The sequence below is a fragment of the Nomascus leucogenys genome, chromosome 14 (genome assembly GCF_006542625.1).
Source record: "Nomascus leucogenys isolate Asia chromosome 14, Asia_NLE_v1, whole genome shotgun sequence".
NCBI lineage: Eukaryota > Metazoa > Chordata > Mammalia > Primates > Hylobatidae > Nomascus > Nomascus leucogenys.
Genome location: NC_044394.1, coordinates 47,726,268 through 47,753,854, shown reverse-complemented (window position 1 = coordinate 47,753,854; position 27,587 = coordinate 47,726,268). Strand labels below are relative to the sequence as shown.

Genomic DNA, 27,587 nt, shown 5'->3' with positions numbered 1-27,587 from the left:
CGTTGAGGGCGGGATTGACCCCAGCTGGCCTCGGCCTGGGGAAACATCGCCACCTGGAGAGTGCTCTGCGGAACTGCACCCTCTTTCGTTGGTTCCTCGCGGACATCTCTGGTGGGTCCGTTAGCGTTCCCAATGTACTTGACACCCATTTTTTAATGCCTCCTTCTTATAAAATAAGATTACTTTCAGCAATAATGATGACATGAAACATAATGATGACCAAAAAGGAAATGAAAGCCACAATTTACTTACTGATATCATATTTTACATAATGTAAGTCGTTCAGCGACTCACAAGTGAATTTTAATAAAACAACTATCTGCAAACCACATGATTTAAGAAACCACTAAATTAACTGATGTAATTTTTCTTAATTCGTTCATTAGTTTTTAAAACAATTAATTTAAAAATGTGTGCGTTTTGGTATTTTTCAAATTCAGTAATACAGTTCATATGGGAGCTAATATGTGCATCTACCAATGAAAAACATTATATCTCATGACTTGCAAGTCACCCCTGGGGTGGTGAAGACCCCAGCTGGATGGGGGAGGGGGGGTTAGCGTTTGTTAAAATCGCTCCAGGTGATCCTAACGTGCACCTGGCATGGAGCACACTCATCTCCACACAGGGGAGCTGGGCTCAGCCGGGCACGCAGCCCTTGGGCCCACACCCACCTGGCATCAGGTTCCCCACTCCACCCCAGCCCCTCACTCACATGAAGATGCCCCTAGGGTGGAGAGTGGGACCCAGCCCCATCTTCCCAGGGGTCACTTCCAGGCTCAGTCCACACAAGAACAGTCACCTCCATGCACTTTTCATAACCCACCCCTCCCCTGGCACCTACCCTCACCCCGGAAAAGATGAGGGCGCTCAGACAAGAGGGAAGCTGAGTTTATTCTGGTGATCTACGCCTGACCACCTGAGGACGCCCAGGCTCCAATGTCAGGGCCCAGAGGAAGGCATCAGTGTAAGCAACGAGCTCAGCTCAGGGCCCTCCGGGAGCCAGCAGCCCAGGACAAGCTACACAGCCCCACCCTCCCGGGCCTCCCTGCTTCCCAGCCAGAGAGGACAGGGGGCCAGGCAAGGAATGCAAGGCCGGAGTGGCCTAAGACACCCCCTACCACAGCCCAGCTGTGTGTGGAGACAACCAAGCAGGGTTCAGCCAGACTGCAGGGCCTGGGGTGGGGCTGAGGGCTGGGAAGAGCCGGTGTGGAGGGCTGCAGGCCCTGGGCAGTGGGAGCTCAGGCACAGGCAGCCTCGGCCTTCTGTGCGCTGCCTGGGGGCCCTTCCGCTTTGCTGGCCAGGCTGTAGTAACAGGCTCGCATGCGCTGCTCCACAGTCAGGAAGTCGGGGCGATCTTCCCACCTGTGGGGGGTGGGGTACACCCAGGCTGCTGACCACGCCCCCGGGACCCAGCTTCACCAGTGGGTTGGCATGCACTGTGCTTGGCTGAGGTAGACTTTCGGGGCTCAGAAAGTCAGCAGGGCTGTTGGGGTGGCAGGACATTGGGTGGTGGAGAGGCCTCTGGGGTGTGAGAGCGTCGGGCGATCCCGCACAGCCTAAGAGGCAGAGCTGCCCACACACAGGGTGCTGGGATGACCCTCTACCAAGCGTTGACCAGTGAGGACTCAGGGACTGAGTGGACTTGGGGTCAGAGTGGCAGCTATTGACAATGGGGACCTGGGATACAGAAAGCTGATGCTCTGTGCATGCACCCGGGGCCAGGGTATCAGTGTGCTGGGCGAGGGCTTAGATGAGAGGGAGTGCGAGGCTGGTGATCAGCAGAAGCCTGGAGCACGGCAGTGGGTCTGGCCAGGGGGGAGTGGCAGTATTAACGGTACTGTGCATGGGGTATCCATGGACTGTGTTGGGGTGCTAGGTGCTAGCCTCTTTGGTTACTGGGGTGTTTCCTGATGGAGGTGGAATTAACACATGTCGCCGGAGGGCAGGCCGGCCAGAGAGGGTGTCTATCTGTTGGGCTGCTTGGGTGTTTGGGTGTCAGTGTCCTAAGTGCTGGCTGATGGGGGGTCATGCGTTAGAGTGTCCACACATTGCATGGGCAGTCTAGGGCGTCTGCTTGTCTGGGGGTGCGTTGCCTGTTGTCTGATGGGAAGTTGGGATACTGATGGTGTTAGGAGTTGAGATGTTTGAAGGTTAGGCTTCAACCAGGCAGAGGTGGGGGCTGGAATAGATGAGTATTTGGTACCTCAGTGCTCGCCTGTCTGGTAGTTGGGTGCTGCGTGCTGGCTGGTGGGGACTGGAGTGTTGGGTACTGCAGAATCATCTCATGCCCTGAGTGTCAGTGTCATAGGTTGAGTAGCAGAGTATGGACCTGTTTGCATGTTGTAGGGTCCATGTGTTGAGCGATGGCTGAGGTTTTAGATGCTGAGGCACAGGCCCACAGGCGGGGTGGCAGGGTGTGGCACACTGCAGCAGGACAGCAAACCCTGGTGTGTCGGAGAGCTGGGTGTGGGGGTAGGGGGCGGCTGCAAAGGCCATGAACTGGTTGAAGGGCTTTGGGTGGGATGACATTGGGTAGAGTTATATTGACATCAACTCTTTGGGCACCAGGACTTTCCAGGGGTCAGCCCAGCCGGGTCCCCTCCGCACTGGCACTCACTTGTAGATCCAGCAGTCGCTCATGAGTGCGTACAGTTCAGGTGGACACTCTGGTGGGCACTCCATCCGCTTGCCCTGCTCGATGAAGGCCATCACCTCCGGCCCTTTCATCTTCTGCTCAAGCCCGGGCCAAGACACCTGTGAGTGACCAGGGTCCTCCTCCTCCTCCCCCTCCCCACCACACCGCCCACCCGCCTCTGCCTGCACCTGCCTTGTAGGGCTTCTGGCCATAGGACAAGGCCTCCCACATGGTGACCCCGTAGCTCCAGACATCGCTGCGGCTGGAGAACTTGCGGAAGTTGATGCACTCGGGTGCGTACCACTTGAGCGGCCACTTCCCTGCTGAGCGGGCCTGGGGAGGGGGAGATGCTGCCAGGTCAGGGCTCGGGAACCCTCTACCCACCCATCCCATCCATCCGGGAATCACAGGGGCAGAGGCTCACAGTGTAGTAGCTGTCATCGGCACCCAGCGCTTTGGAGAGGCCAAAGTCACTGATCTTGGCATAGTGCCGGTTAACCAGCAGGACGTTGCGGGCTGCCAGGTCACGGTGCACGAAGTTCTTCTCCTCCAGGTACTTCATCCCCATGGACACCTGGTGCAGCAGCTCGGCCACATTGCTCACGGGGATCTCCTCCCTGGGGTGGTGGGGAAGGCGGGGTCAGCTGGGAGAAGACCAGCCAAGTTCCCAGGAGCAAAGCATGCTTCTCTGACCCAGCTGGGCATGAGCCAGGTGACCATGTGTTCAAAAACGCTTATTGAGCACCTGCTGTGTGCCAGGCATGGGGCTGGGGACACAGCGGTGAACAAAACAGGCAAAACCCCTGCCTTTATCCACTTTCAAGGCTTTAGGGATCACCCACACGCTACGACTCCCAAGTCTAGACCTCTGCCTGCACCCTCGATGTGCTGAGGTCTCACAGACATCTCAAAGATAATGTGGCCTGATTGTCCCCGTCCCCATGTGCACACACTCGTGGCTCCTCCACTGTCCTCTCCAGCAGCTCCTCTTTCTCTCACACCCAATCCGTCAGCAAACCCTGGCAGTTCTGGCATCAGAATCTTTCCACAATCCACTGCACGCCTCATCTCTGCTTCTGCCACCAGGAGGCAGCCACAGCATCACTCACTTGGACCCCTAGACAGGAACAGTCAGCTCCGCCCAGGCCCTTGCTCCCTCCTCACTGTCTCCTACTGTCTTGTCCCCTCTGCCCCTGAGTCGGGTCCTCCCCCTCCTCTGCTCACAGCACCCCCTAAGCTCCCACCCAACTCAGGGTAAAACTCCAAGTCCTCCTGGCAGCCCGCAAGGCCTGGCATGGTCTGCTTATCCCCTCCCTGCCCGCACCACATGAGGCACGGGACCACCTCAGGGCTTCTGCATAGGTGGTGCCCTTTGCCTGAAATGCCCTTCCCCATGTCTGGGCATGGCGGCCTCCCTCAGTTTGTTCAAACCTCCCTGCTCACTGCACCTCGCACCCTGACACTCCCAACACCCTGAAACTGCAGCAGGTTTGTGTCCACAGCACTATCTTCCCACATGCTCTAGATTTCATCAGGATTGTTATTTATTGTCTCTCTCCTCCAACCAGAATACAGAGCATGGATCTCTGCCTTGTTTATTTGCTAATGAATTCCAAGTGCTACTAACAGTTCCTATCACTGAGAAACTGTCAAATAAACACCTGTCAAATGACTGAGTGTGGGAGCCAGGGGCACACTGGGAAGGTGTGTGCACCAGCCGGAGGGCACAGATCAGTAAAAACGTGCCTTGGGGAGCGCAGAACTTGTGTCTGTGAGGGTAAGAGTTTGGGGGGATGAGGGACCACAAATTAAACTGCAAAACTTTTCAGTAAAGGGCCAGATAGTAAGGATTTTAGCCCTTACAGGCCACAAGTGATCTCTGTCACATCTTCGTTTTTGTTTCTTTTAAAAAAAAGAAAAAAAAAACTTTAAAAATAGAAAACCATGCAGTACATAAACAAAGGGCAGGTTCCAGATAACTGGCAATGGGTACTTTCCCAGGGGCCATGAATTTGGCACAGGGAGTCTGGGGAGCAGCTGACGTGTACAAAGCTCTTACTAGCAGTGCCCTTTATTTTTATTTATTTATTTGAGATGGAGTCTCGCTCTGTCGCCCAGGCTGGAGTGCAGTGGCACAATCTCGGCTCACTGCAAGCTCCGCCTCCGGGGTTCAAGCGATTCTCCTGCCTCAGCCTCCTGAGTAGCTGGGACTACAGGCGCCCGCCACCACACCTGGCTAATCTTGTATTTTTAGTAAGGACGGGGTTTCACCACATTGGCCAGGATGGTCTCGATCTCTCGACCTCATGATCCACCCACCTCGGCCTCCCAAAGTGCTGGAATTACAGGCGTGAGCCACCGCACCCGGCCCTAGCAGTGCCCTTTATAGGTGCCGACTCATTCGATCCTCGCAAGGGCCCTGGAGGTAGACACTGTTATTGCCGCCGTGGTGCAACGGCAGACTGAGGGCTAGCTCTGCTTTGCAGGCGTGGGTATGGGTGTGGGTGTGCAGGATGCGAGTGTGTCCACAACGGTGTGAAAGTGCCCCAGCTCCCCACACACTCATGCATGCGGATGCGTGTCCACCATGCCCAGGATGAGCCCCGGCCCCACCCACCCGATGGCCAGGCCCACCCGGTGCTCACTTCTTGCCGACCAGGAACTTGTGCAGCGGCCCGCCCCCAGCCATCTCCATGACAAGCATGAGGGCCTCAGCCTGGCAGACGCCAATGAGCCGCACGATGTAGGGGTTGTCCAGCTGGTGCATGATCTGCGCCTCACGCATCATCTCCTCCGTGTCTGCCTTCTCCGTGCCCTGCTTCAGCACCTTGATGGCCACGTCGATCTGCTTCCTGCCAGACCCGGCCACGGGAGGCGTGTCGGCGAGGGTCACCGGCCCTGCTTGGCCCCACACCCCCACCCACCCATCTCTCTTCTCCCTTGAGTTGTGCGGTAGACAACTGTGGTCGCCACCCAGGTTGGGACCAAGGCGCTCAATGTCCCTGCAGCCGGGAGCGTCTGCTGAGGACGGCTCACAGCCGGATCGCTCACCGGGAACCTCCCATCGCCAAAAAGAATCCAAAGTGACACCCTACCCAGGGGCAGCCTGTCAGGGGCCAGTGGACTCAGGGATCGGGGACCCCACTGCAGCTCCCCTGGGTTGGGAACTGCAGCTCCACAGCCTCCCCCTGCCCAGGCCCCATCCCATCCCCGTCAGGTGTCCCAAGCTCTCTCAGGGAATCCTCCAGCGTGCAATGTCCTGCCCCAGAGTCTGTTTCCCAGGCAGACTGCTGTGAGACAGACATCCTGGCTCCCACCCCACAGCCTGGTGAAGCCACTCCCCTCTGCCCCAGGCGGTGATGCTCCCACCACGGCAGGGGCGGCCATACTTGCGCATGCGGTACACGCCCTGGCGCACTGAGCCAAAGTTGCCGCAGCCAAGTTCAATGTCAGCTATGAGGAGGTTATCGCGCTTCAGGAAGAGCTTCTTGTCCTTGAGCTCCTCTGGGTCGCTGTAGGGGCTCTCATACACGCTCGTGTCCATGGGCATCGGCCGCGGTTTGTCTGAGGACGTTACGCGCGCTGGGCACACACAGCCGTACACTCCCAGGTCAGGGGCAGGGGCGTGGGGAGCACGGCAGCCTCAGCCCCCACAAGCACCTGCCCCAGACAAGGGTGCCGTCCCTGGAGCATGCCCAGGCAGGTGGGTGCCCATGCATGTTCCTGCACATCCACACGCAGGCACTTGGCATACACTCATGGCCACAGCTGTGGGTGCCCCGTGAAGCCCTGTGAAGCCACATGAGGGTGGACTCTAGGGGCATGTGCATTGGTATCCACGTGGCACCGTTACTGTGCCAGCTGGGGTGTGCATGTGTGTGCATTTGTACGTGTACACCTATGGCCGGGCCTGTCCCTGTCTGCGTGTGCAGCACACAGCCACATTTACGAGGCCTCCAAAAGTGAGCCTCTGGGTGCACATGTAACTGTGTCTTCTCTGTGCACACACATGTTTAGCTCCATGAGAAACAGGAGCACCTGCAGCAGAGCATTTTAGGAATGTGAGCTCTGGGGCCCATCCTGGGTTCACATCCCGCCTCCACCACTGCCTCACATCCCCGTAGACAGAGCCCTCCCTCTCTCATCTGTAAAGTGAGGTTAATCACCATAGCCACTTCATAAGGCATGTCAGGAGGGTTCAGTGGCTCATACACACAGTGACCTCGGAACGTGACTGACACATAGTAGGCGCTCAACAAACATGTCTGGGGAGCCTCAGGCAGGGCCAAGTGTGCTCCCTGCACATCAGTACACACTGGGACGTACATGCGCACAGGCAGGTGTGATGGGTGGGGGCACATGTGTGCACAGGTGTTAACCAAGCCAACTGCCACAGCCTGGCCCGGCCCACAGCGTCCCCCATGAAAACCCACAGCCCCGACAGGGACCCTGCTCTCGGCTTGGCATGAGCCCCAACCCGCATCCCCACCTCTGCCTGCTCACCTGGCTCAGGGGTGTATCCATCTGAGTTGAGGGTGTCGATCCGTCTCTGAGGCTAAAGGCCACAGGGTCAGCAAGGCCTGAGCTGGGGACGTCCATCCCCTCTCATGAGACCCATATCTACTGAGGACTCCCAGAGACAGTGGAGAGAGAGCACTTCCACTCCACAGGCACCCCAGCCTCCATCCCAGCCTCCCCCACAGCCACCCCCCAGCTCCATCCCCAAGGCCACACTCCAGGTGCCCCCAACTCACATGAGTTAACGTGGATGGGTGGGCTGGGAGTGTGGGAGCAGCAGCCCCTGGGGGAGCAGAAGGGACAGTGAGGGCTGGGGGCCAGGTCTCCTGCCACCCCCACCCGCCGCCCGCCTGCTGCTGCAGTCACCTGAGGCATTGCTGGCGCTGCTGTTGGGGCAGGCCTCCTTCAGGCAGTAGATGAGCCCGTCCGCCTTCAGCTTCAGATACTCCACCAGCTGCAGGGAGCAGGCAGCTAGCAGAGAGGCTCCTCTCCTCCCCAGAGCCTGGCACCCCATCCGAGCACAGCATCTCCCAGAACAAGTTGCATGGGCGGCCTACCTGCCAGAGCGTGTCAAACTTGGTGCCCTCGGGAATGCAGTACTTGCCCGCCTTGTCTTGGCTGATGAGGTAGTGGTACACCGTCTTCCCATAGATGAGGGACAGGGCATATGTGCCCTGCTCCTTCCGCGGCCTCAGCCTGGCAGGGGAAGGGAGGGGATGTAACCCCTAGAGCCACCTGGGGGCCTCCTACTGTGCCCCGGTTCCCCCCACACCCCCTATGGGCTCCACAGCCCGGGGCCTTGCAGAGAAGCTGCAGGGACTGGGGAAGCCAGGCCAGGCCCCCATCACCTCCAGATCTGCTGATGATGGGCCAAGTGGCAGAGGGTGGTGGAGGGGCCATGGCTGTGTTCCCAGGAAAATGCACTGTTCTCCAAGAGCCAACAGATGGCCATTCACGGGGAATACCGGACCCCCCCACGGTGGACACCCAGCCACAGAGGAGGGGGACACCCATCCACTGGGGAACACCTGGTCCCCCATGGCTGAACAGTTGGCCATCCATGGCCAGACACTTTCCATCCACAGGGAGATAGTCATCCAGATGCACTCACTGGCGTACACTCAGCCACACAGTCAGCCAACCATGGGGGGCACTTGGCCTTCTACAACAGACACAGAGCCTTCAACAGGTAGACCTAGCACCATTCTCCTGGGGAGAGAAAGCCTTTTCCACACAGACCCACACAGGTAGGCGCAGCTCCAGGACAAGCTCACAGGGCACCCCTGTGCAAATCAAAAGAAGTCACTTTCTCATCACAAGACTGACCAGTTCCATAATAGATGGACCTTTCCTAGAATGAGACCCTCGATTGCCTTCTGCTGGAATTTTGTCAAAATAAATATATAAATCTTCCATGTCTATGATGGGAATTGAGCCCCTCAAAGGTGGTGCATTTGTGGGGTGAGAAACTGTCCCCCCATCCCCTCGAGCCCTAAGTACACACATCCCCCCGCAACACAGACCAACTTAGTGTCAGACACCGGCACCCTCGCATGAAGCCCCACAGTGACACCAGTCGCATCCCCCACAAAACAGTTTTGTCTGGGGTCACTGGCACAAGCCTCTATTGCAGGGTCAAGTGTAGCTTTCCAGTGAGGAGGGAGGACAGCTGGCCCCGTGGAAGCTGTGGAGGCCGGAAGCAGCCGACTCCTGATCTCAGGGATTGCACTGCACTACAGAAGAGCCCTTGGGATGGCCTGTGAGCTGCACCCTCCACAGTGCAAATTCTCAGACCAGGCCTGGCCCTGCCTGCGGATGTTCATTCACTGGACAAGTCTTTACTGACAGGCCAGGCACTGTTCTGAGCGCAGGGATACAGCAGTGAGCAAGGCAGCCATGGGCCCACCTTGCAATGAGGCCCTTCCTTAGGAAATGTCCCCTGAGTGAGGGAGAGAGGTGCAGCTGTGACCATCCTCTCCATTCCCGGACAGCACGTTCCCCGAAGTACAGTGCAGTGAAGGGTGGGGCAGTTCCCAGGCTAGCCCGCAACAGTCTGGAGATAACGTGGAGAGATGGGAAATCAGGGTGGGGGGCAATGAGGGCACACAAAAGGGCAAGGAAGAGAACTCCACCACAAATTAGGAAACAAACATCCCACAGAGACATTAGGCTGGAACAGCAGATGCAATGCCATCATGTGAAACCCCACAGTGACACCAGTCAACATCTCCCACAAAACATTCCTATTTTGAGTCACTGGCACAAGCTCCTGTTAAGTGCAGCTTTCCAGTGAGGAGGGAGGGCTATTGGCCCTGGGGGTCTCAGAGCTGTGGAAGTCAGAGGCAGCTGGCAGGCTAGCCTGGAGGTGATGGTCTCCAGGGACTGTGAGAAGTGAAAACACCTCCTAAGGTTCACAACCTGAAGTTTTAAACTGACAACGGAGACTCAATGCCAAGCCACTCACCAGCAAACAGCAAACCTCCCCTCCCATCTCCCCTCCTCTGTCTCTTTTTTTTTTTTTTTTGAGACGGAGTCTCGCTCCGCAGCCCGGGCTGGAGTGCAGTGGCATGATCTCGGTTCACTGCAAGCTCTGCCTCCCAGGTCCATGCCATTCTCCTGCCTCAGCCTCCCAAGTAGCTGGGACTACAGGAGCCCCCCACCATGCCCAGCTAATTTTTTGTATTTTTAGTAGAGATAGAGTTTCACTGTGTTAGCTAGGTTGGTCTCAATCTCCTGACCTCGTGATCCTCCTGCCTCAGCCTCCCAAAGTGCTGGGATTACAGGCGTGAGCCACCAAGCCGGGCCCTGTGTCTGTCTCTTTCATTCTTTCTTCTGGAACTAATAATTTCCTCCTTATTTGTTTATTTAAACTTCCATGTGGAATACTGGGGGAAAACAGCCAGAGTATTAGGGAGCTCTTCCCATCAATAGATGGGGTCTCCTCCTCTGTCTTCTGAAGCAGGGCTTGACCATGTGCCTTGCTAACAGGATGTTGGCAAACATGACACAAGCAGAGGCTTGAAAAATGGTTGAGCATTGAGGTTGGCCTGCTCTCTCTTGCTTTTCCTGGCAGCTCTCCAAACACCATGGGAATGAGTCCAAGCTAGCGTGCTAGAGAAGGCCCATGGAGGAGAACCAAGGCACCCTACGTGAGTGGCCAATAGCCATTCATGTGAGTGAGGCCATCCCAGAGACCACCCAGCTCCAGCCAATCTTCCAGCTGGCTGTGGCCACATGAGTAAGCTCAAAACCCCAGCAGAAGAGGCACCCAGATGAACTCAGCCCAAATTACCAAGCAACCAGCCAAATTGCCAAGCAAAACAAGACTGAATAAATAACCGGTGTTTGTTTGAGACAGAGTTTTGCTCTTGTTGCCCAGGCTGGAGTACAATGGTGCGATCTTGGCTCACTGCAACCTCCACTTCCCGGGTTCGAGTGATTCTCTTGCCTCAGCCTCCCAAGTAGCTGGGATTACAGGCACCCACCATCACGCCCAGCTAATTTTTTTATTTTTAGTAGAGACAGGGTTTCACCATGTTGGCCAGGCTGGTCTCAAACTCCTGACGTTAGATGATCCGCCCACCTCAACTTCCCAAAGTGCTGGGATTACAGGTGTGAGCCATCACACTTGGCTGTAAATGACCATTGTATTAAGCCACTACATTTCAGGGTATGAATACAGCACATTGTTACACAGCAAAGACTAACCAATACACTCTTTGGAAAGAGACGTGTGAGTTCATAAAGAGCAGCCGCAAATTCCCAGATAATAACCACACAGGCTAAGACACTGGTGTTATCACCACATATATTTCGGTACCATAAGTTCTACTTGATTTACAAAAAAAAATGCTAGGTAGTGGCAGTTCTTTGTTCTTGCAGTTGGAACTTGCACTTAAGCCAGAAGTACAGGCTAAAAAATCAACTTGTATCTCTGCTCTTAAAATAATACATAGAATCTATAAGAGCTACATCTGTCTCTGGTTCACGATTGTAAAAAAAAAAAGAGCTACAATTTATTTATTAAGATATTGGTTCTAAATTCCTCACATATTTGTCCTATAATCACAGCACTCCCCACAAAGTAGGTACTATTGTTATCTCCATTTTGAAGATGAGGAAACTGAGGCACAAGTTTATGTATCTTGCCTAAATTGCAGAGTTGGTAAGAGGTAGGAGGTGGAGCCAGGATTCAGATGCATTTCTGACTCTACAGTTAATTGCTACCTAGGACTAACACCCAGCTCTGTCACAGATTATCTGTGAAACCCTGAATAAACTGCTTATCCTCGCTGTGCCTCGGTTTCCTTATGTATAAAATGAGGTAACTGGTCTAAATCATAACTTCTTGACCTGAAAAGGGTTCCAAGGACGAGATTCAGGACCAATCACGATCTCGTATAACTGTCTGCAAAGTCTTTGAGGTGAATATGTTTTGGGGGATTGTGAAAGGGGCAGTCAGTGGGATTCCAAAGAGGTCTGCAGTCCAGGAGAGGATAAGAAACACTTGACAGGCCAGGCGCGGTGGCTCACGCCTGTGATCCCAGCAATTTGGGAGACCAAGGCGGGTGCATCACCTGAGGTCAGGAGTTCGAGACCAGCCTGGCCAACATGGCAAAACCCCGTCTCTACTGAAAATACAAAAATTAGCCAAGCGTGGTGGTGCACGCCTGTAGTCCCAGCTACTCAGGGAGGCTGGGGCAGGAGAATCACTAAACCTGGGAGGCAGAGGTTGCAGTGAGCCGAGATTGCACCACTGCACTCCAGCCTGGGTGACAGAGCAAGACTCTGTCTCAAAAAAAGAAACACTTGACAATGTACCATCTTAAAGGCCCTTTCCAGGGCAAGTTTCTTTTCAAGTCGAATCAGCCGGTTCCATAAAATTGCTGCCAATAACACAGAAACAAGCCAGCATTGGCAGTGCATAGCCTTGGGTACAATTCAATCCGTTCTTTGGCAACCATGAACTGTGCTCAATGGTAAGCATGGTCCTGGTCTTCACCCTAGGCCTGAGTGGCACGTGTCTTTCTCTCACACCCCGAGCCCTGAGAAAGCAGTTATAGAATACAGGAACCACAAGAAGAAGCTCTCACAGTTTCTTTTCAAAGCATGCCTTCCCTAATTTTCCAGGAGCCTGGCTCTTTGTAGCTGCTTCTGGTCTCTTGACATTTACCCAGAATGAGTCACTGTCCTCATACCACTGTGCCAGCTGTTTCTGGACCTCACTGCCAGCCACACACTCTATGCTATGCCCAGATGCTGGGCATCTCTCCTTCCTAGCCATACCCTCCCATTGCCAATGCTGGTCCTATTTGCCTGGGAGACTGCATGCCAGTCTGATAGGCAATGCACAGACAGCTGCTTAAAGCTGTTGGCCCTGGCTCTCCTGAGACTCCTCTAATCTCAGCAGACTGGTTAACTCTAAGGCTGTCATGAGCTCTGCTGTGTTACACAAAAACTGTTCGAACTTTTCCTTTGGGCAGTGAAACCTCTGTCACACAACATTGTGTGTGGAAGCCTAAGATAGCAAACAGATCAAAGCTGAGCGGCTGTCATCATTCAAGCCGGAACAGGGGCCCAAATCCCACCTGCTCAACCCTCCTCTCACTCTCCCACCCCCTAGAATCCTCTGCCACTCTCAGGAGGCTTTAGGGAATCTGGGGGAAAGTTTTAAGCCACTGGAGTGGCAGAATCATGACCTGTATGTGTGTGTGTGAGTGCAAGATGAGGAAGAGAGATGGGGGTGGGGAGGGAAAGAGAGAAGAAGAAAGGAAAACTGAGACAGAAGAGAGGCAGAGACGGTGGGGATGAAAAGCTACATTGGGGATGTAGGGGGAAACCAGAGAAGAAACTCAGATTATAAAATCAAAGACAGATGAATTTACATTTTATGAAAGAGAAAGCAGAGATGGGAGGAAAGAATCAGCTATATCAATAGGAAGGGCTTAGAGCCTTCTTCACATGTCCAGCCTGGGGAAAGCCCCTGGACTCTCAGGCACCTGGGGTAGCGTGTCATGGACGAGGGGGATATGAGCATGTGAGACGTGTGAGCAAACGTTAGTAACATCTTGGCGAGGGTCACACCTGGGGTGGGGTGATGCAACATCTGGAGGAAGGTGGGTAACACCTGGACTAGCCATCACCACGTACTGCAAGACGGAGCCCTCCAGATGCAGCAGGGCAGGCCCTGCCCTCAGGCTGACAGTCCAAAAGGAAGGAGAGACAGCCCCTAACACCCATGTTAACAATGCCCATACCTTCACAACAACTTCCTTCGTCCAATCCTACAACCAACCATTTGTAAAAATGGCTCCCTGCATTCCTCTCCCTTAGGAGTCCCTTCCCTACAGTGACTTTGGTTTTGGTCATATGACTTGCTGTGTCCATTAGGACATCAGTAACATTACACAAAAAAAAGGCTTGAACTTGCCCTCTCCTCTCTGACTGATCTTGGGAACCCTGCACCACCACCACACAAACAAGCTTCAGCTAGCTTGCTGGATGATGGCTACACTGGGCCAGCTCATCCCCATCACCCAGGTGACACTGAGCCAATGGCCAGTCATGTGAGTGTGGCCATCCCAGCCTATTCAGGCCCAGCCTAGATGATCCAAACCAGAACTGCTTAGTTAGCTCACAGAATGATGAAGAGTAATAAACTGTCATTTTGAGCCAATAAATCTTAGGGCTGTTTGTTATGTAGCAAAAGCTAACTGATACAAATGCAAAGGTTTCCTCTTAGAGAAAACAGCCCTGTCCTGTTCAGAAGTTGCGCCGGCAACTGAGTATTATCTGCAATATGAATCTAAGAGCTCCCTCAGAAGCCTTGGAAACTCCACTCCAATTTACAGCCTAAATCTGAATCTGTATGGTAGGGTGAAAAGAGTTATTTTATCAGCCCACAACAGAATCTTGGAGAGGGAGCTGCATCTTGCAAGAGGCCTGCAGGCAATCTACAGAAACTTCACATGGGTGAGGAAAATCAAGGGATGTGGTCATTTCCTCCAAGTGGGTCGACCTCAGGAGAGGAAACAGCCCTGGGGGAGGCAGACGACCCAAGGGATCTGCCAGGCAGGGGCTCAGGCCAAGAAGCACTCACGAGAAGGAAGGCCCAGGAATTGTCCCCACAGATTTCTTGGGGGAAAACACTGGGCTTCCTGAGGTCATGGGAAAGAGGCAGCACCAATTTATCTGTGTCTTGAGGACTGAGTGACCTCAGCTGCACCTGGATACCATCTGTTACAGAAAAGATCCCGCGTCCAAACCAGAGAGCAACAGCCCCAGCAGGGCTGTCAAACACTCAGCAGAGTTTTAAAAAGAGCTTTTGAGAGATTTTTTTCACATTAACAAACTCACAAATAGCCACACGGCCTTAGCTGTGGCTCAGACACGCACGTTCACCCACATATAAAAGCTAACATTTACCACATTTTTCCTATATCAGTTACCATACTCTCGCTTCACACGTATTAATTCATGTAATCCTCATAAAGGATCCTGAGGGGAGGTACTGCTGTCAACCACAGGACAGTTAGAGGGGGCTGCTTCAACACTCTCCCGGGGACCCCACCTCACTTGGGGGAAAAGCTAAAGTCCCCGCCCTGCCCTCACCTCCTCCCATTCTCCCCCTCACTTACTCAGCTCCAGGCACATGGCCTCCACAATGTTTCTGGAACACACCAAATAGACTCCTGCCTCCTGATCTTTGCACTTGCCATTGCATTTTCCAGGAACACCCATCCCCCTGAAAGCTGCACAGCTCACTCCTCAGCTTCTTCCCCTTCCTCAGAAGTCACCTTCTCAGGAAGGCCTCTTCTGACCACCTAATCTAAAACTGCAGCCGCCTCCCCACCTGCACACGCGGAACTTACCACCATCTGACAGGGTCTCTATTTTACTGATTCCTTTTCTTGTCTACCTGCCCCATGAGGACAGGCACTGTGTCTGTTTGGCTCACTGCCATGTCCTCAGTGCCTGGTACACAGTAGGTATTCAGTAAATGTTGATTGAAGGAAGGGAAACTGAGGCAGGCAAACACGGTCCGCTACCTGCCCAACGGCCACAGCCAGCAGGTGGTGGAAGCGGGATTCCAAGCCAGGCCAAGGGACTGACTCGAGGCTTTCCTAGTCACTGCCTCTGCTTCCCCACGTGCAAGTCCCTTTGCACATCAGAAACACACAATCCACCTGCACATGTGAGCACAGGGACACCCTCACGGCCCACCTGCACGCTCACGTCTGCCCCAGTCCCCAGGATCCCTGCCAAAGAGCCCCAATCCTCACCGCACCCAAACCCCGGGCCCCACATACAGGAACTTGCCGTCGGTCTGCGTCCCAGAGTAAAGTTTGCGCTCGGCCTCCTCACGCGTCAGGCTGCTGTGGTACCAGGGCATCCGCTCGTGGGCCGTCGTAGCAATGAGCTTCTCCACCTGCGGGGCCTGGCTGATGATGGCCTGCTCCAGGGCCTCGCCCTAGAAAAGGAGAGGTGAGGAGGTCTGTAGGTGTGGCCAAGTGCTCGCCACAGGAACCCCCTTCCGGGACCCCCGTCCCAGAGGACTCCCCACCCAACCCAGGCGTCCCTGGCGCGTGTTATGCAGGTTGGCGAGGACCACCTCCGCGCCATCTCCGTGGTCCCCTCCCCAATCCAGCTAGGGAGGAACGACCCCCACCTTCCAGCCCGGCCCCAAGCGCATCTCCAGCTTGAAGACCTAATTCAGGTAGTTGTGCATGGTGGTGTCACTCAGCCTGTGGAAGACTACAGCCCATCTTCCCGGACAGCCGCCCTACCCTAAGGGCTCACCCTAGCTCGGTGCACCCTCCTCTCAGCCCCGCCCCCATTCCAAGCCTCGCCTTCGCCCGGCCCAGTGCGTACCTCCACCTTCCCATCTGGCATGGTAGAGCACCATAGCATCGCTCAGCCTGCGGAAGGCGACCGCCACCACGGAGCCCCTGCCTCTGAGGCCTCCCTTCAGGTTCTTCCCCAACCAGTGCCCCACCTCTCCAGCTTCCAAAGGGGACTGAATGGAGAAGACGACCTTTTCCTCCCTCCTATCCTCCAAAACCCTCGACTGCCCCTCTTCGCGCTCTCACCTCCAGCTTCCACGTCTGGCGCACGTAGTCGCGCACCATGGCGTCGCGCAGGCAGTCGAAGACCCCCGGCTGCGGCTCGAGGCCCGACGGCCGGTTGCAAGGCTTGCGCAGGTTGCAGGGCAGCCCGTCGGGGTCGCGCGAGTAGAACTCGCAGAGCTCTGCCGGTCCGCAGTGCGCTTTGCCGCCGGCAATGGCGTAGGTGCCGTTGAGCTGGCGCTCGATGGGAAAGTGGTGGAAGCGCACGTCGTGCACGAGCGAGAGCACATAGCCGCCCAGCGAGCGCAGGCACTGGCGCAGCAGGAAGAGCCCGTCCGCCATGCCCGCCAGCTTCAGGTGCTCCTCGGCCTCGGCGCGCGAGATGCTGCCGTAGAAGAAGGGCAGGTGCGCCGCGGGGTCTGGCATCGCCCCTGGGCCTCCCCAAACCTGCGGGTTCACAGAGGGTCAGAGGCACATCAGGGCCTTCCTGAACCCGGTGCGTTGGGCCCAGAGACGGCGCGAGAGACGCCGCGTGGAGAGTATCAGTGCCGCAGGCTGAGAGCGCCAAGGGGGCAGAGTCTGCTCTGTGCCAGAGTCAACCTGGAGAGAAGCCGCAGCCTGCTGGGCACAGATCGAGAAGTCCCAAATCCCCATCTGACTTTCCAGAGACATTATGTGGACGCCCAGGAATGCCAACTGGTCCCCAAGCACCAACACCTGTACCCATCCCTTCATGTCCCAACGACGTGCTGAATTCTTGTGTTTCGGGCCCGGTGCTGGGGATAAGCACGCTTGAGGCAGACGCGGTCCCACCCCGCCCTCCCGAAGGCAACACTCTAAGGAGGAAGAGCCCTGAGATAAACTGAGAAAGAAACAAAAACAATAATTACAGATTGAGGTCAGCATTACAAAGGAAATAAGTGGAGTGACATTAAGAGAGAGAAGAGGTGGCTGTAGCTAGGATGGTCACCTTCTCCGAGGAGCTAGCATTTGAGTGGAGGGCTGAAGGAGGAGGAGCCAACTTTTCAAAAAGCGCGCGGGACAGTGCATTGGGCAGAGAGGACGGCATGCGCAGAGGCCCTGGGGCCGCACCCAGCTTTGCTCACCCAAGGGCCTTACCTCTCAGCCTCCCTTGTCCCTTCCGCTGACCCTTTCCTCTTGGCCTTAGCAGGCCCCCTCGCCCTGCCCTCTGCCTTCCTTCGCAAGTTTCTACAGCGCATACGCTAATTTGAATATCCATCCCTAGGGGACTGGTTAAATACATTAGGGTTTAATCTCAAAGTGAACTCTGATACAGCTATTAAACAAAACGTGTGATTGAGGGGAGGAGGAATTAAGGCTATTTAGACAGATGGATATCTGGTAAGGCAGATAACTTAAAATTGCCTGCCCTCAACTTTCTGGGGTAATGGTGACGTCCTGTATATTCACAGGACGGGTTACCCAAGTGTCTGATTTTCCCAAAACTAAGAGAACGTACACTTAAGATGTGTTCATTACATTGTATTTGCCCTCCCTCAATTAAAAAAGAAACATAAAATATTGAACCCTAGGTAACGATCTGCGTGCAGAAATGTTTAGGAGCGATGGGAACTGAGCACTGTAATCGAATTTGAGAGCATCCCAAAAGTAACATTGACTGATGGACGAACAGAGCGAGAGGGATGGATAAAAGGATAGACAGCCAGATAGACACAGTTGATTCCTGTTCTCTGTAGTTCTATAAAGTCAACGCAAACACTGAATTAGCAAATATAGAACTATCCCTCCTAGGGGAAATACAGAGTTAGGTTTCTAGGAAACTCTGTTTACATTTTCATCAACTGATCAAGTCATAACCTTGTTTTTTTGTGAGTTTCTGTTTAAAGGCACCTTATTTAATATACATGGTTGATTCACTAACATTGAACTCTTAGCCAACAGCACTGTAACTATAAGCTTATCTGACATGTTTTCTCCATAAGGCACATACAGACTTCTTGCCCTTAGGAATGCTAGACAGCATTTCAGCACTATGGTTGGGGGCCATGTTAACCAGTGAAATCACCAACAAAAAGCAAAAACATTCAAAATATGTGAGGCCGGGTGCGGCGGCTCATGCCTGTCATCCAGCACTTTGGGAGGCCAAGGCGGGTGGATCACTTGAGATCAGCAGTTCGAGACCAGCCTGGCTAATATGGTGAAACCCCGTCTCCACCATAAATACAAAAAATTAGCCAGAGGTGGTGGCAGGCACCTGTAATCCCAGCTACTTGGGAGGCTGAGGCAGGAGAACCTCTTGAACCCAAGAGGCGGAGATTCCAGTGAGCCGAGATCAGGCCACTGCACTCCAGCCTGGGTAACAAGCGCGAAACTCTTTAAAAAGATAAAATAGGCGAAACTCTTTAAAAAGATAAAATAGGCCGAGCATGGTGGCTCACGCCTGTAATCCCAGCACTTTGGGAGGCCAAGGCAGGCGGATCACAAGGTCAGGCATTCAATACCATCTTGGCCAACACAGTGAAACCCCATCTCTACTAAAAATACAAAAAATTAGCTGGCACGGTGGCAGGTGCCTGTAATTCCAGCTACTCGGGAGGCTGAAGCAGAATTGCTTGAACCTGGGAGGTGGAGGTTGCAGTGAGCTGAGATCACGCCATTGCACTCCAGCCTGGGCGACAGAGTGAGACTCTGTCTCAAAAAAAAAAAAAAAAAAAGAACATGAAAAAGACACTTATCTGCAGCATGAGAGCATTTGCCTTGTGCAGCCTCGGTGGGAACATGTGTATCGAGTGACTCATCTTTTTGCCACTCTGTATGTCTGAGAATGACCACAAAAGTGCCATGTTGGTTTTAGGGTTTCAAATAAATTTAACAAGTAGGCGAACTCACAAAGAAGAACTCCACAAACAGTGTTGATCAACTGTACGTGATAAAGCAATTACAGCAAATCATAAACTGGAGAATCTAGCGGGTGACTTATTGGTGTACAGTTAATTCTATTTTCTGCATATTTGTAAGTTTTCATAGAATGTTGGGAAAAAATACCTCTCCATAGCGGTTATGAGTTGTTTCTCTACTAAGATAGGCCCAGCAAGGCTATTCAGGCATAAGTTTGCATTGGAGAATTGACTTTGAGTGCCCTTCTTAGTTATGCAAATACAACCAACGGGTAAAATGAATGCTTTTGTGAAAGCTCCCTCTGCCCTGGGTGTCCAGGGATGGGCTCTGGAGCTGACAGGAAGGTACTGGAATGGGAATCAGGTGAGGTCTGGGTCCAAGTAGCTGGAGGAGGGGCCAGGATCTGCATTGTAACCCGATTAATTGTGACAGTGAGGTTGGGAGGGCCAAGCTTGAGGGGGGTCCTGGATGTCCCAACAGTTACAGACAGGTGGGTGTTCCAGAGATTCACAAGGGACTGCATTTGTGGCTCCACCTGGAGAAAAAGGTCACCATTCCACAAGAGTGTTTTTAAAAAGTCATGAAGCGGCTGGGTGAAGTGGCTCACGCTTGTAATCCCAGCACTTTGGAAGACAAAGGCGGGTGGATCACATGGGGCCAGCAGTTTGAGACCAGCCTGGCCAACACGGTGAAATCCCGTTTCCGAAGTGAGGAGCGCCTCTGCCCGGCCGCCCCGTCTGGGAAGAAGTGAGGAGCGCCTCTGCCCGGCTGCCCCGTCTGGGAAGTGAGGCGCGCCTCTGCCTGGCCGCCCCGTCTGGGAAGTTACGAGCATCTCTGCCCGGCCACCCCATCTGGGAAGAAGTGAGGAGCGCCTCTGCCCGGCTGCCCTGTCTGGGAAGTGAGGAGCGCCTCTGCCCGGCTGCCCCGTCTGGGAAGTGAGGAGCGCCTCTGTCCGGCCGCCACCCCTTCTAGGAAGTGAGGAGCGTCTCTGCCCGGCCGCCCTGTCTGGGAAGTGAGGAGCGCCTCTGCCCGGCCGCCCCGTCTGGGATGTGGGGAGCACCTCTGCCCGGCCGCCCCGTCTGGGAGGTCTACCACGGAGGCCAGACGCAATGTGGGGGCTGGACGTGGTGGCTCACACCTGTAGTCCCGGCACTCTGGGAGGCCGAGGTGGGTTGATCACTTGAGGCTAGGAGTTCGAGACCAGCCTGGCCAACATGGCGAAACATATGAAAAATACAACAGACAAACCAACCAACCAACCCAGCGACAACAAAACAGGTCTACCCTGGAGTCATACTCTAATTTTTTCTATTTTCCTCCCTTTCTGATCCTTTATCCCACTTGCTTTTTCTTCCTCTTCCTGCTCCTTCTTCTTTGTCAAATAGAGGATTGAGTTATTATCATTGATCCATACAAAGTCCCTCTCTCATTTATTTTCTTTAATTCCCACCCCCCATTTCTATTCCCCGTCTTCCCATGTGCAACCTTCCTAATATGTTTGATATGCATCTTTTTGTTTGTATGTATTTTTAGAAAATGTTTATTGTTTTGTGTGCAAAAAAAATTAATAAAAAAAAAGAAGCTAGCCACTGACTTCTCTTTACCTATGGAAGTCCTAGATGGCATCTTCTTCCATCTAAATGGTTTCATCTAAATTGAAAAAAAAAAAAAAGAAACCCCGTTTCCATTAAAATACAAAAATTAAGGGTTGGGCCCAGTGGCTCACACTTTGGGAGGCCAAGGCGGGCAGATCGCCTAAGGTCAGGAGTTTGAGACCAGCCTGGCCAACGTGGTGAAACCCCATCTCTATTAAAAATACAAAAAAAATTAGTCGGGCATGGTGGCAGGCACCTGTAATCCCAGCTACTCAGGAGGCTGAGGCAGGAGAATCGCTTGAACCCAGGAGGTGGAGGTTGCAGTGAGCCGAGATCACACCACTTCACTCCAGCCTGGGCAACAGAGCAAAACTCCATCTCAAAAAAAGAAAAAAAAGTCATGAAGGCTCCTAGGTATTCACTCTAAAGAAATGGAAATTTACATTCACACAAAAACCTACATAGGAACATCTATAGCAGTTCTAGCCACAATTGCCAAAAATTAGGAATAACTTACATGTTTCCCAGCAGATGAATAAGATACACTGTGGGACATGCCTACAGTGGGATTCTACTCAGCAATAAGTGGAACAGCATACAGAGACACGCAGTTCCGTGGATGCATCACAAAGGCCTCAGGCTGGGTGAAAGAAACCAGGCTCCAAGGGCTACAAACTGTGTGATTCCACACACAACTATAGGGATGGAAAACGCACCAGGGGTTGCTGGGTGCTGGGAGTCGGGGAAGGAGTGACGACAGAGGGCAGGACGGAATTCGGGGGAATAGTCTGTATCTTGATTGATGTGGTAGTCTCTGGGCTGTATGCATTTGTCAGATCTCAGAATTTTTCACTAAAATGATATAAAAATTTTATTGTATGTAAATTATACTCCAAATTTTTAATTAAAGGGGAAAGGAATTGGAAGCTACAAACACAATGGACACTAAAAATGCTAATGAAAATAGGAAAAGTGATTAAGGGCTGTCTACACTCCTGTCTCTATATCCCTGACTCCCAGCCTCTCAGCCAGACCTGGTCTGCGCCCACCTCCTAGGCTGTTCTCCAGCACTGATAGCACCCCTGGCAGTCTGTGGGCACCAGACAAGCACTCTGTGACCTCCTCAATCCTGGGTCCCCTGAGTGGCTGACACCGATGACTCCTCCCTCCTGCTTGAGCCTCACAGACCTCTCTGGTCCTTCACAAACTCCCGGGCTTGCCTCTGCCCTCTGACCATCCTGCTCACTCTCCTTACCCCCGTTGCCTTACTTGGGTCATCCTGTCAGTAGCTATACATGCTGCCACACCCACCTCTCCCAGAGCCCAGATCTCTTGCCCGACTGAGGTCGGTTGGTGCTGGCATCATCTCCTTTGATCTCCACCAACTGTTTCCATTAATACAACCAACCTAAGATCCAGATGGCACGCTCATGCTGCCTGTGGCTGGCTGAACCCCACAGTCTATTTCCACAGAGCTGAGCTCCAGAGTCTGCAAGTTGCTCCTTGGCAATTCTTCCCCAAGGCCTCCCTTGCTCAAGACCCTACTGGCTACTGCATTGGATCTCCCCAGCCCTCTGCCCTAGCTGAGCTGTGCTACTTGCCTTCCTTCAAATGGATGTTCATACTTTCATCCACACAGCACCCTCCACCCAGTGCACCCTTCCCTCTCCCCTCCATCTTCTCCAACCCAGCCAACCCTTCCTTGAAGACTCATGGAGCCACTCCCATAAAGCATGAGGACGCAGGATGATGCAGAAAACTGAGGGCTTGTCCAAGGACCATGGGTGCAGGTTAGCAAAGCTGGTCTCTGGGGCAGGAAGCTGTGGCAGGAAACTGTCGCCAACAGAGTTTGAGAAGCTCCTCCCCACGTGGCCGCAGGTGCAGCCTGGGTAGCTGGAAGCAAGTTAGGGCAGAGGAGGAGATGAGGGAGGTTCAGCGCCCAGCCCAGGGCTGCCATCTATGACCCAAGGCTAAGGAGTCCCAGAGGCAGGCTCTCTTCCTGGGCATCTCGGCTGCGTCCCAGCTTCCCTGTCCTTCTGCCCACAAGGACAACCGTAATCACAAGCACCACCCCACAGCAGTCAAGTCGGGTGGTGGGTGCCTCCTCTTCCACCCCTGGGGCCTTTCTGGACTGTCCTCACTAGTAAAACATGGGGCCCAAGTTCCCAGGGACCCCATGGCCAGAGATGCTGGGGAGGCTAGAGAAGGTGGGCAGAGGTGGCAGAGATGAAAAGTCCAGGGGCAAGAGGCAGGAGCATTTGCCATGCAGCGGCTAGCAGGAGTGTCTGCTGTCAGTGAGCTGCACTGATCTGCAGCTCCCTGGGGGGTGACCCCAGACCCCAGGCGGGGGATCAGATGTTTCTGTTCTCAGCTGTGTCCCTGCAGACTCGTGGCCCTCCCAGAACACACACCCACCATGAGACCCACCCCAGCCCTCGACCTGCCTGGGCCACCCCAACGGGCAGGACTTGGGTTAGGAGCCCCATCCCTCAGTCCCCAGTGAGCCTGTCCATTCCCCAAGCCTGGCCTACGGTTCTCCCTGGGCTGACCGCCGCTGGCTTCCTCTTGAGCTCATGGTTCAGAGATCCTAGTTTGGCCTTCCCAGGGCTTACAGCCCCAGGATCACAGAAGAGCAGCCACGGGGCACCTGCCCCATGGTCACAGCCCAGGCCCTGGGAGGACAATGGGAGGAAGCCTTGGAGCCTGGTCAGAAGGACCTGCCTGGAATCCCACCATTCACCCGGCCTCCCTGGGTAAAGGCAGTGCTAGATTACAACTGTTGTGGACAGATCAGATTCCCCAAACATGCTTCAAAGGAAAAAAGAGTCAAGGGGTCAAATACAGTTTCAAATGCTGTGAAAAGCACATTAAAGGCTCCGAGAAGACCACATGGAAGGACCTCTTTCAGCGTCACTTAATTCCCACACCTAATCAGCAAAGCCTTGAAGGTCTACTGTTTCACAGAACATTCTCTGGGCATCAAAAGCCCCCATTACATGCCCATCGTCAGAGCAGAGGTATCACACCAAAGCCACTGGACCCGGTGGGAGCGGGCAAGAGCAGCACAAGCTCCACGTGTCCCCCCAGCCAGAGGCTCCGCATGTCCCCCCAGCCAGAGGCTTGACGTGTCCCCACCCAAGGCTCTGCAGGAATGGGGTCCCAGCCCCTCACTGCCCCACCTCCTCCTACTGCCCCACCACCACCTTGTTCCCACTCCAGCTCCTGGCTCTCTCTCTCTCTCTCTGAACCCCCAGTCCTTGCCTGAGACCCTAAGTCCCTCTGAAGCCGTGTTTCCTGCTCCTTAATCCCCCAGCTGTGCTTGGGCCACCTGTGCCCACCAACAGAGGCAGCATAGGCACTGGTCATCAGCACATGCCAGCTTGGTGACACCATGAGCCACACAGCTGCAGTTAGCCATGGCGACAGGCTCCTCCTTCATATGTCTTTCCTGACTGCAGGGATTGGATTCAAATCGTGGAATCGTGGACCCACTACATGGTCACAGTGCAGCCTGAGCAGCGAGTGAAGCCCGCCAGACCTCCTCTGGAAAGCAGGGCCAGTGAAGGTACCCGGCACTGGGGCTACAGGGACTCCCTGGGGTGAGACTTGCTGGTCCCCGTCATGCCAGCACATCCTCCTCTTCTCTGCTTGAAGCTCTAGGCTCCTACCTCACTCGGGGTGAAAATGCCAGTCCTCAGGGTGGCCCCCAAGGCCCTTCGTGATGTCCATCACCCCCCGCCACTCACTCCCCTCCAGCCACACGGGCCTCCTCGTGTTATTCGTTCATGTCCCTTGGACAAACCAGGCATGGTGCAGCCTCGGGGCCTTTGTGCTGTCTGTTCCCTCTGCCTGGACACTCTTCCCCCAACACCTTCCACTTTATTCAGGTCTCTGCCTAAGTCACCTCCTCCAGGAGGCCTTCCCTGACCTCCCTCTCTAAAATAGCCTCTCCTTCTGTCTCTAGCCCTGACCCAGCTTTATTGTTCTTCACCACCTAAAAGATGATATTGTATCTATTGGTGACATAGTACATTTGTCCCTGCCAGAATGTAAGCACCATGGGAGTGGAGCCTTTGTCTTATTCCCCTACCCATACCAGCAAGGCACAGAGTAGGTGCTCAATATACCAGGTACCTACAAAGGTCTGCATTCCGCTGGGATGGGTGGGGACGCCTCTGAGCACCGGTGGAACCTGACACCTGGGGAGGGGTGAGGGGCCACAAGGGCTTCCTTGGGTGGGGGATGGCGGGAGAGGAGGGGCCCGTCCTGAGGATCCTGGCCACAGGCTGTTACCTCGGCCCAGAACTGCGCTGCATCCTTCTCCTGGGCCTCAGGCTTCAGGCCTCCTCCATTGTCCCATCCTCTCAGAAGCATCCCATGAGCCCCGCCCCCTCCCCAGCCTGGGTCAGGCACCTCCCCTAGGCTTCCAGGGTCCCCATCCTCCCACATCACAGCCCTGATGGCCTCTGTCTCTGCTCCTCGGTCCCTGACCAGGCTGAGATCCCCGAGGAAGGGCCCACGGCTCTGTCTTGTTTTCTATGGAAGCTCCTGCTTCCTCCCAACAAATATTTGTCAAGTGTGTAAGGACAACCACAACAGCCTCTGTGCTGGGGACTGCACTACCCTTCGTGAGCATTAGCCATTTATTCTAATTCTCACCACAACTCCATTTGGTGGGAACTGTTATCCCACTCCTCAGCTAAAGAAACTGAGGCTCGGAGAGGTCAATGTCACGCTCAGAACATGCAGCCTGCAAGGGGCCATCGGGATTTGAACTCAGGTCTGTCTAATGCAGCAGCCAGCACTGACCACTCCAGCAAATGTCTATTAGGAGACCCTGGAGAGCCAGGCTGGTGCGGGGTCAGGGTCAGATTCCCCAACCCAGCACACTCTCTAAGTGTCTGTTGATTGAACAATACCCCTCCACCGCCCCTCTAGTGAGGCCCCCAACTCCGGCCTCCACTGCCTGTGTGACCTCAGCAAGCAGCGGTCCCTCTCTGGGTCTCAAGCTCTGTGACGTAAAAGGGAGATGGGAAAAGGTGGTGTGAGTCAGGAGGATAGGGGCTGACAGAGGCAATGGGACAGCGTGGGACTGTCCTGGGCCTTGTAGGCTGTTCACAGGATTTCTGTCCTGGACTTGCTAGATGCCAGTAACACCCGCTGGGTCACAACCCAAACTGTCTCCAGGCACTATCAACTGTCCCAGGGAGATGGGAGGAGACAAAATTGGCTCTGATGAGAACGGCTGCCTTAACCCTGTACCTTCGGATGGAGCAGGGAGTGGTCAGCACGGGGTGGTCTGGGTGCTGCAGCCCTGGAGAGTATAGAGGAACTGTGGAGTCCAGAGCCCGAGGCCACCCAGAGCTATGAGGACAATGAGGGCTTTAGCGAGACGTTTCTGCAGCACCTGTATGTGCCAGGCAGTATGGATACAATCACTCTTTATCCTCCCGAGAGCCCTGGGAGAGAAGCACAGAGAGATGCGGTGACTGGTCCAGTCACACAGCTGGTGAGTGGCAGAGCCAGAATATGAAGCCAGGCCCCCAGGCTCCAGAGTGTGCACATCAACACCCCCCACCCCCACCCGCAACACTGTCAGGGCAGCGGAGCTGAGGCTGGAGGGCTGGTGAGAAGAGGAAAAGAAAGCTCTGGATTCAGCAGGAGGCACCTTCACAGGTGGCACCTGAGGAGTCCCTGACCCTCATCTCTCAGCAAGGCATTATTAAGCACCTCCTGTCTGCCTGTTGTTCTAACCAAGAGGAGAGTAATTAATCATCTCGAGCTGCTCACCTCATGAACTCCTGTTCCTTTCTGTCAGGGATCCTTCCTACCTGGGACACATTTCCCAGCCTCTCACCAACAGTCGGGAACCAGGCACCTGCCAGGTGCCCATATCTGCATGTGCATTTAACAGATGCACAAACTGAGGTCAAAGAGGCCAAGCAACTTGCTGAGAACACACAGCAGTTGAGCAGAACTCGGTGTTTTGCTCTTTCTCTCTCCAGGTCTTCCTCTAACCTGAGCTTGCCTACAAATGCTCAAGCCTGCCCTGGACTCCACACAGGAATCACAGCATTCTGCTGATGGAGCTCACGGCCCTGGTGAGCAGCCCCCTCATCTTCACAGGGCCTGGGGGCCAGAGTGCACATGCACTTTCTCTGGAGGTTTCCTTCCAGCCAAGGATGCAGCAAGACAGGGCCCCGAAGGAGCCCAGGGACCGAGCAGGTCTCACCGTGTCCCCTGAACAGCCCCGCTCAGCCAAGCCTCTGGAGGGGGAGCTGCTTCCCTCAGCATGGCCACAAGCCCTGTCTGCCTCCATCTCCAGCCGGTCACCACCCAGCCCAGTCCTCCAGTCCTCCTGGTCCTCCCAGCAACCTCCTGACTCCCAGTTAATATTCTGTCCTCCTCCTCCAGACACAGCCCACCATGGAGACGGTGGCCAGGTGCCCCTCCACCCAGGCACCACTTACCTGGGGATGTACAGATGGATGTCCAGGCAAACAGGCCACTTGTGGGGTCTCTGGTCCCAACGCCAACGGAGAGCCGGCTCTGGGTGAGGAATCAGGCTTACAAAGCCAGTTTGGATTTCCTGCAGCCCAAGCCCCCAGCCTGAGAGGGAGGCCCTGCCGCTCACACTCTCCGCACACACTCTGGGGGAGGATGTCACACCCCACCAGGGTTTCTCACTCATGGATGGGGGGGTTCACCCTCTGCCGGGTCTCCCACCGGAGCCCCCTGGGGTGGCCCTGGTGGCAGGACACAGGCAGAAGGCCCGAGGACAGCCGCTTACCTGAATGCCCCAGCAGCAGCTCTGAGGCCCACGGTGGGCCAGGCCTGCCCGGAAGGCCCGGTGTCTGCTGAGCTCCGGCAAGCAGGCTTGTCTGAAACTAA

General features: G+C 54.6%; 1 protein-coding gene across 2 annotated transcripts; it reads right to left on the bottom strand.

Moving 5' to 3' along the window:
• Positions 1-873: 873 nt before the first annotated feature.
• LOC100589243 (tyrosine-protein kinase ZAP-70) lies at positions 874-27,587 on the bottom strand. Of its 2 annotated transcripts, XM_003279222.4 has the most exons (14): positions 27,487-27,587; positions 27,167-27,245; positions 16,246-16,668; positions 15,466-15,626; positions 7,714-7,852; positions 7,523-7,610; positions 7,393-7,439; positions 7,142-7,193; positions 6,028-6,220; positions 5,284-5,490; positions 3,063-3,255; positions 2,831-2,971; positions 2,621-2,733; positions 876-1,365 (listed from the first exon to the last, which is right to left on the bottom strand). In XM_003279222.4, exons 3-14 carry the CDS (start codon positions 16,645-16,647, stop codon positions 1,242-1,244), a joined length of 1,860 nt encoding a protein of 619 aa, XP_003279270.2. In that variant the 5' UTR covers positions 16,648-16,668; positions 27,167-27,245; positions 27,487-27,587; the 3' UTR covers positions 876-1,241. The 2 variants fall into 2 exon arrangements, with proteins under 2 accessions (XP_012358168.2, XP_003279270.2); XM_012502714.2 differs by lacking the exons at positions 27,167-27,245; positions 27,487-27,587 and adding an exon at positions 15,825-15,863 and having other exon boundaries at positions 874-1,365; positions 16,034-16,251.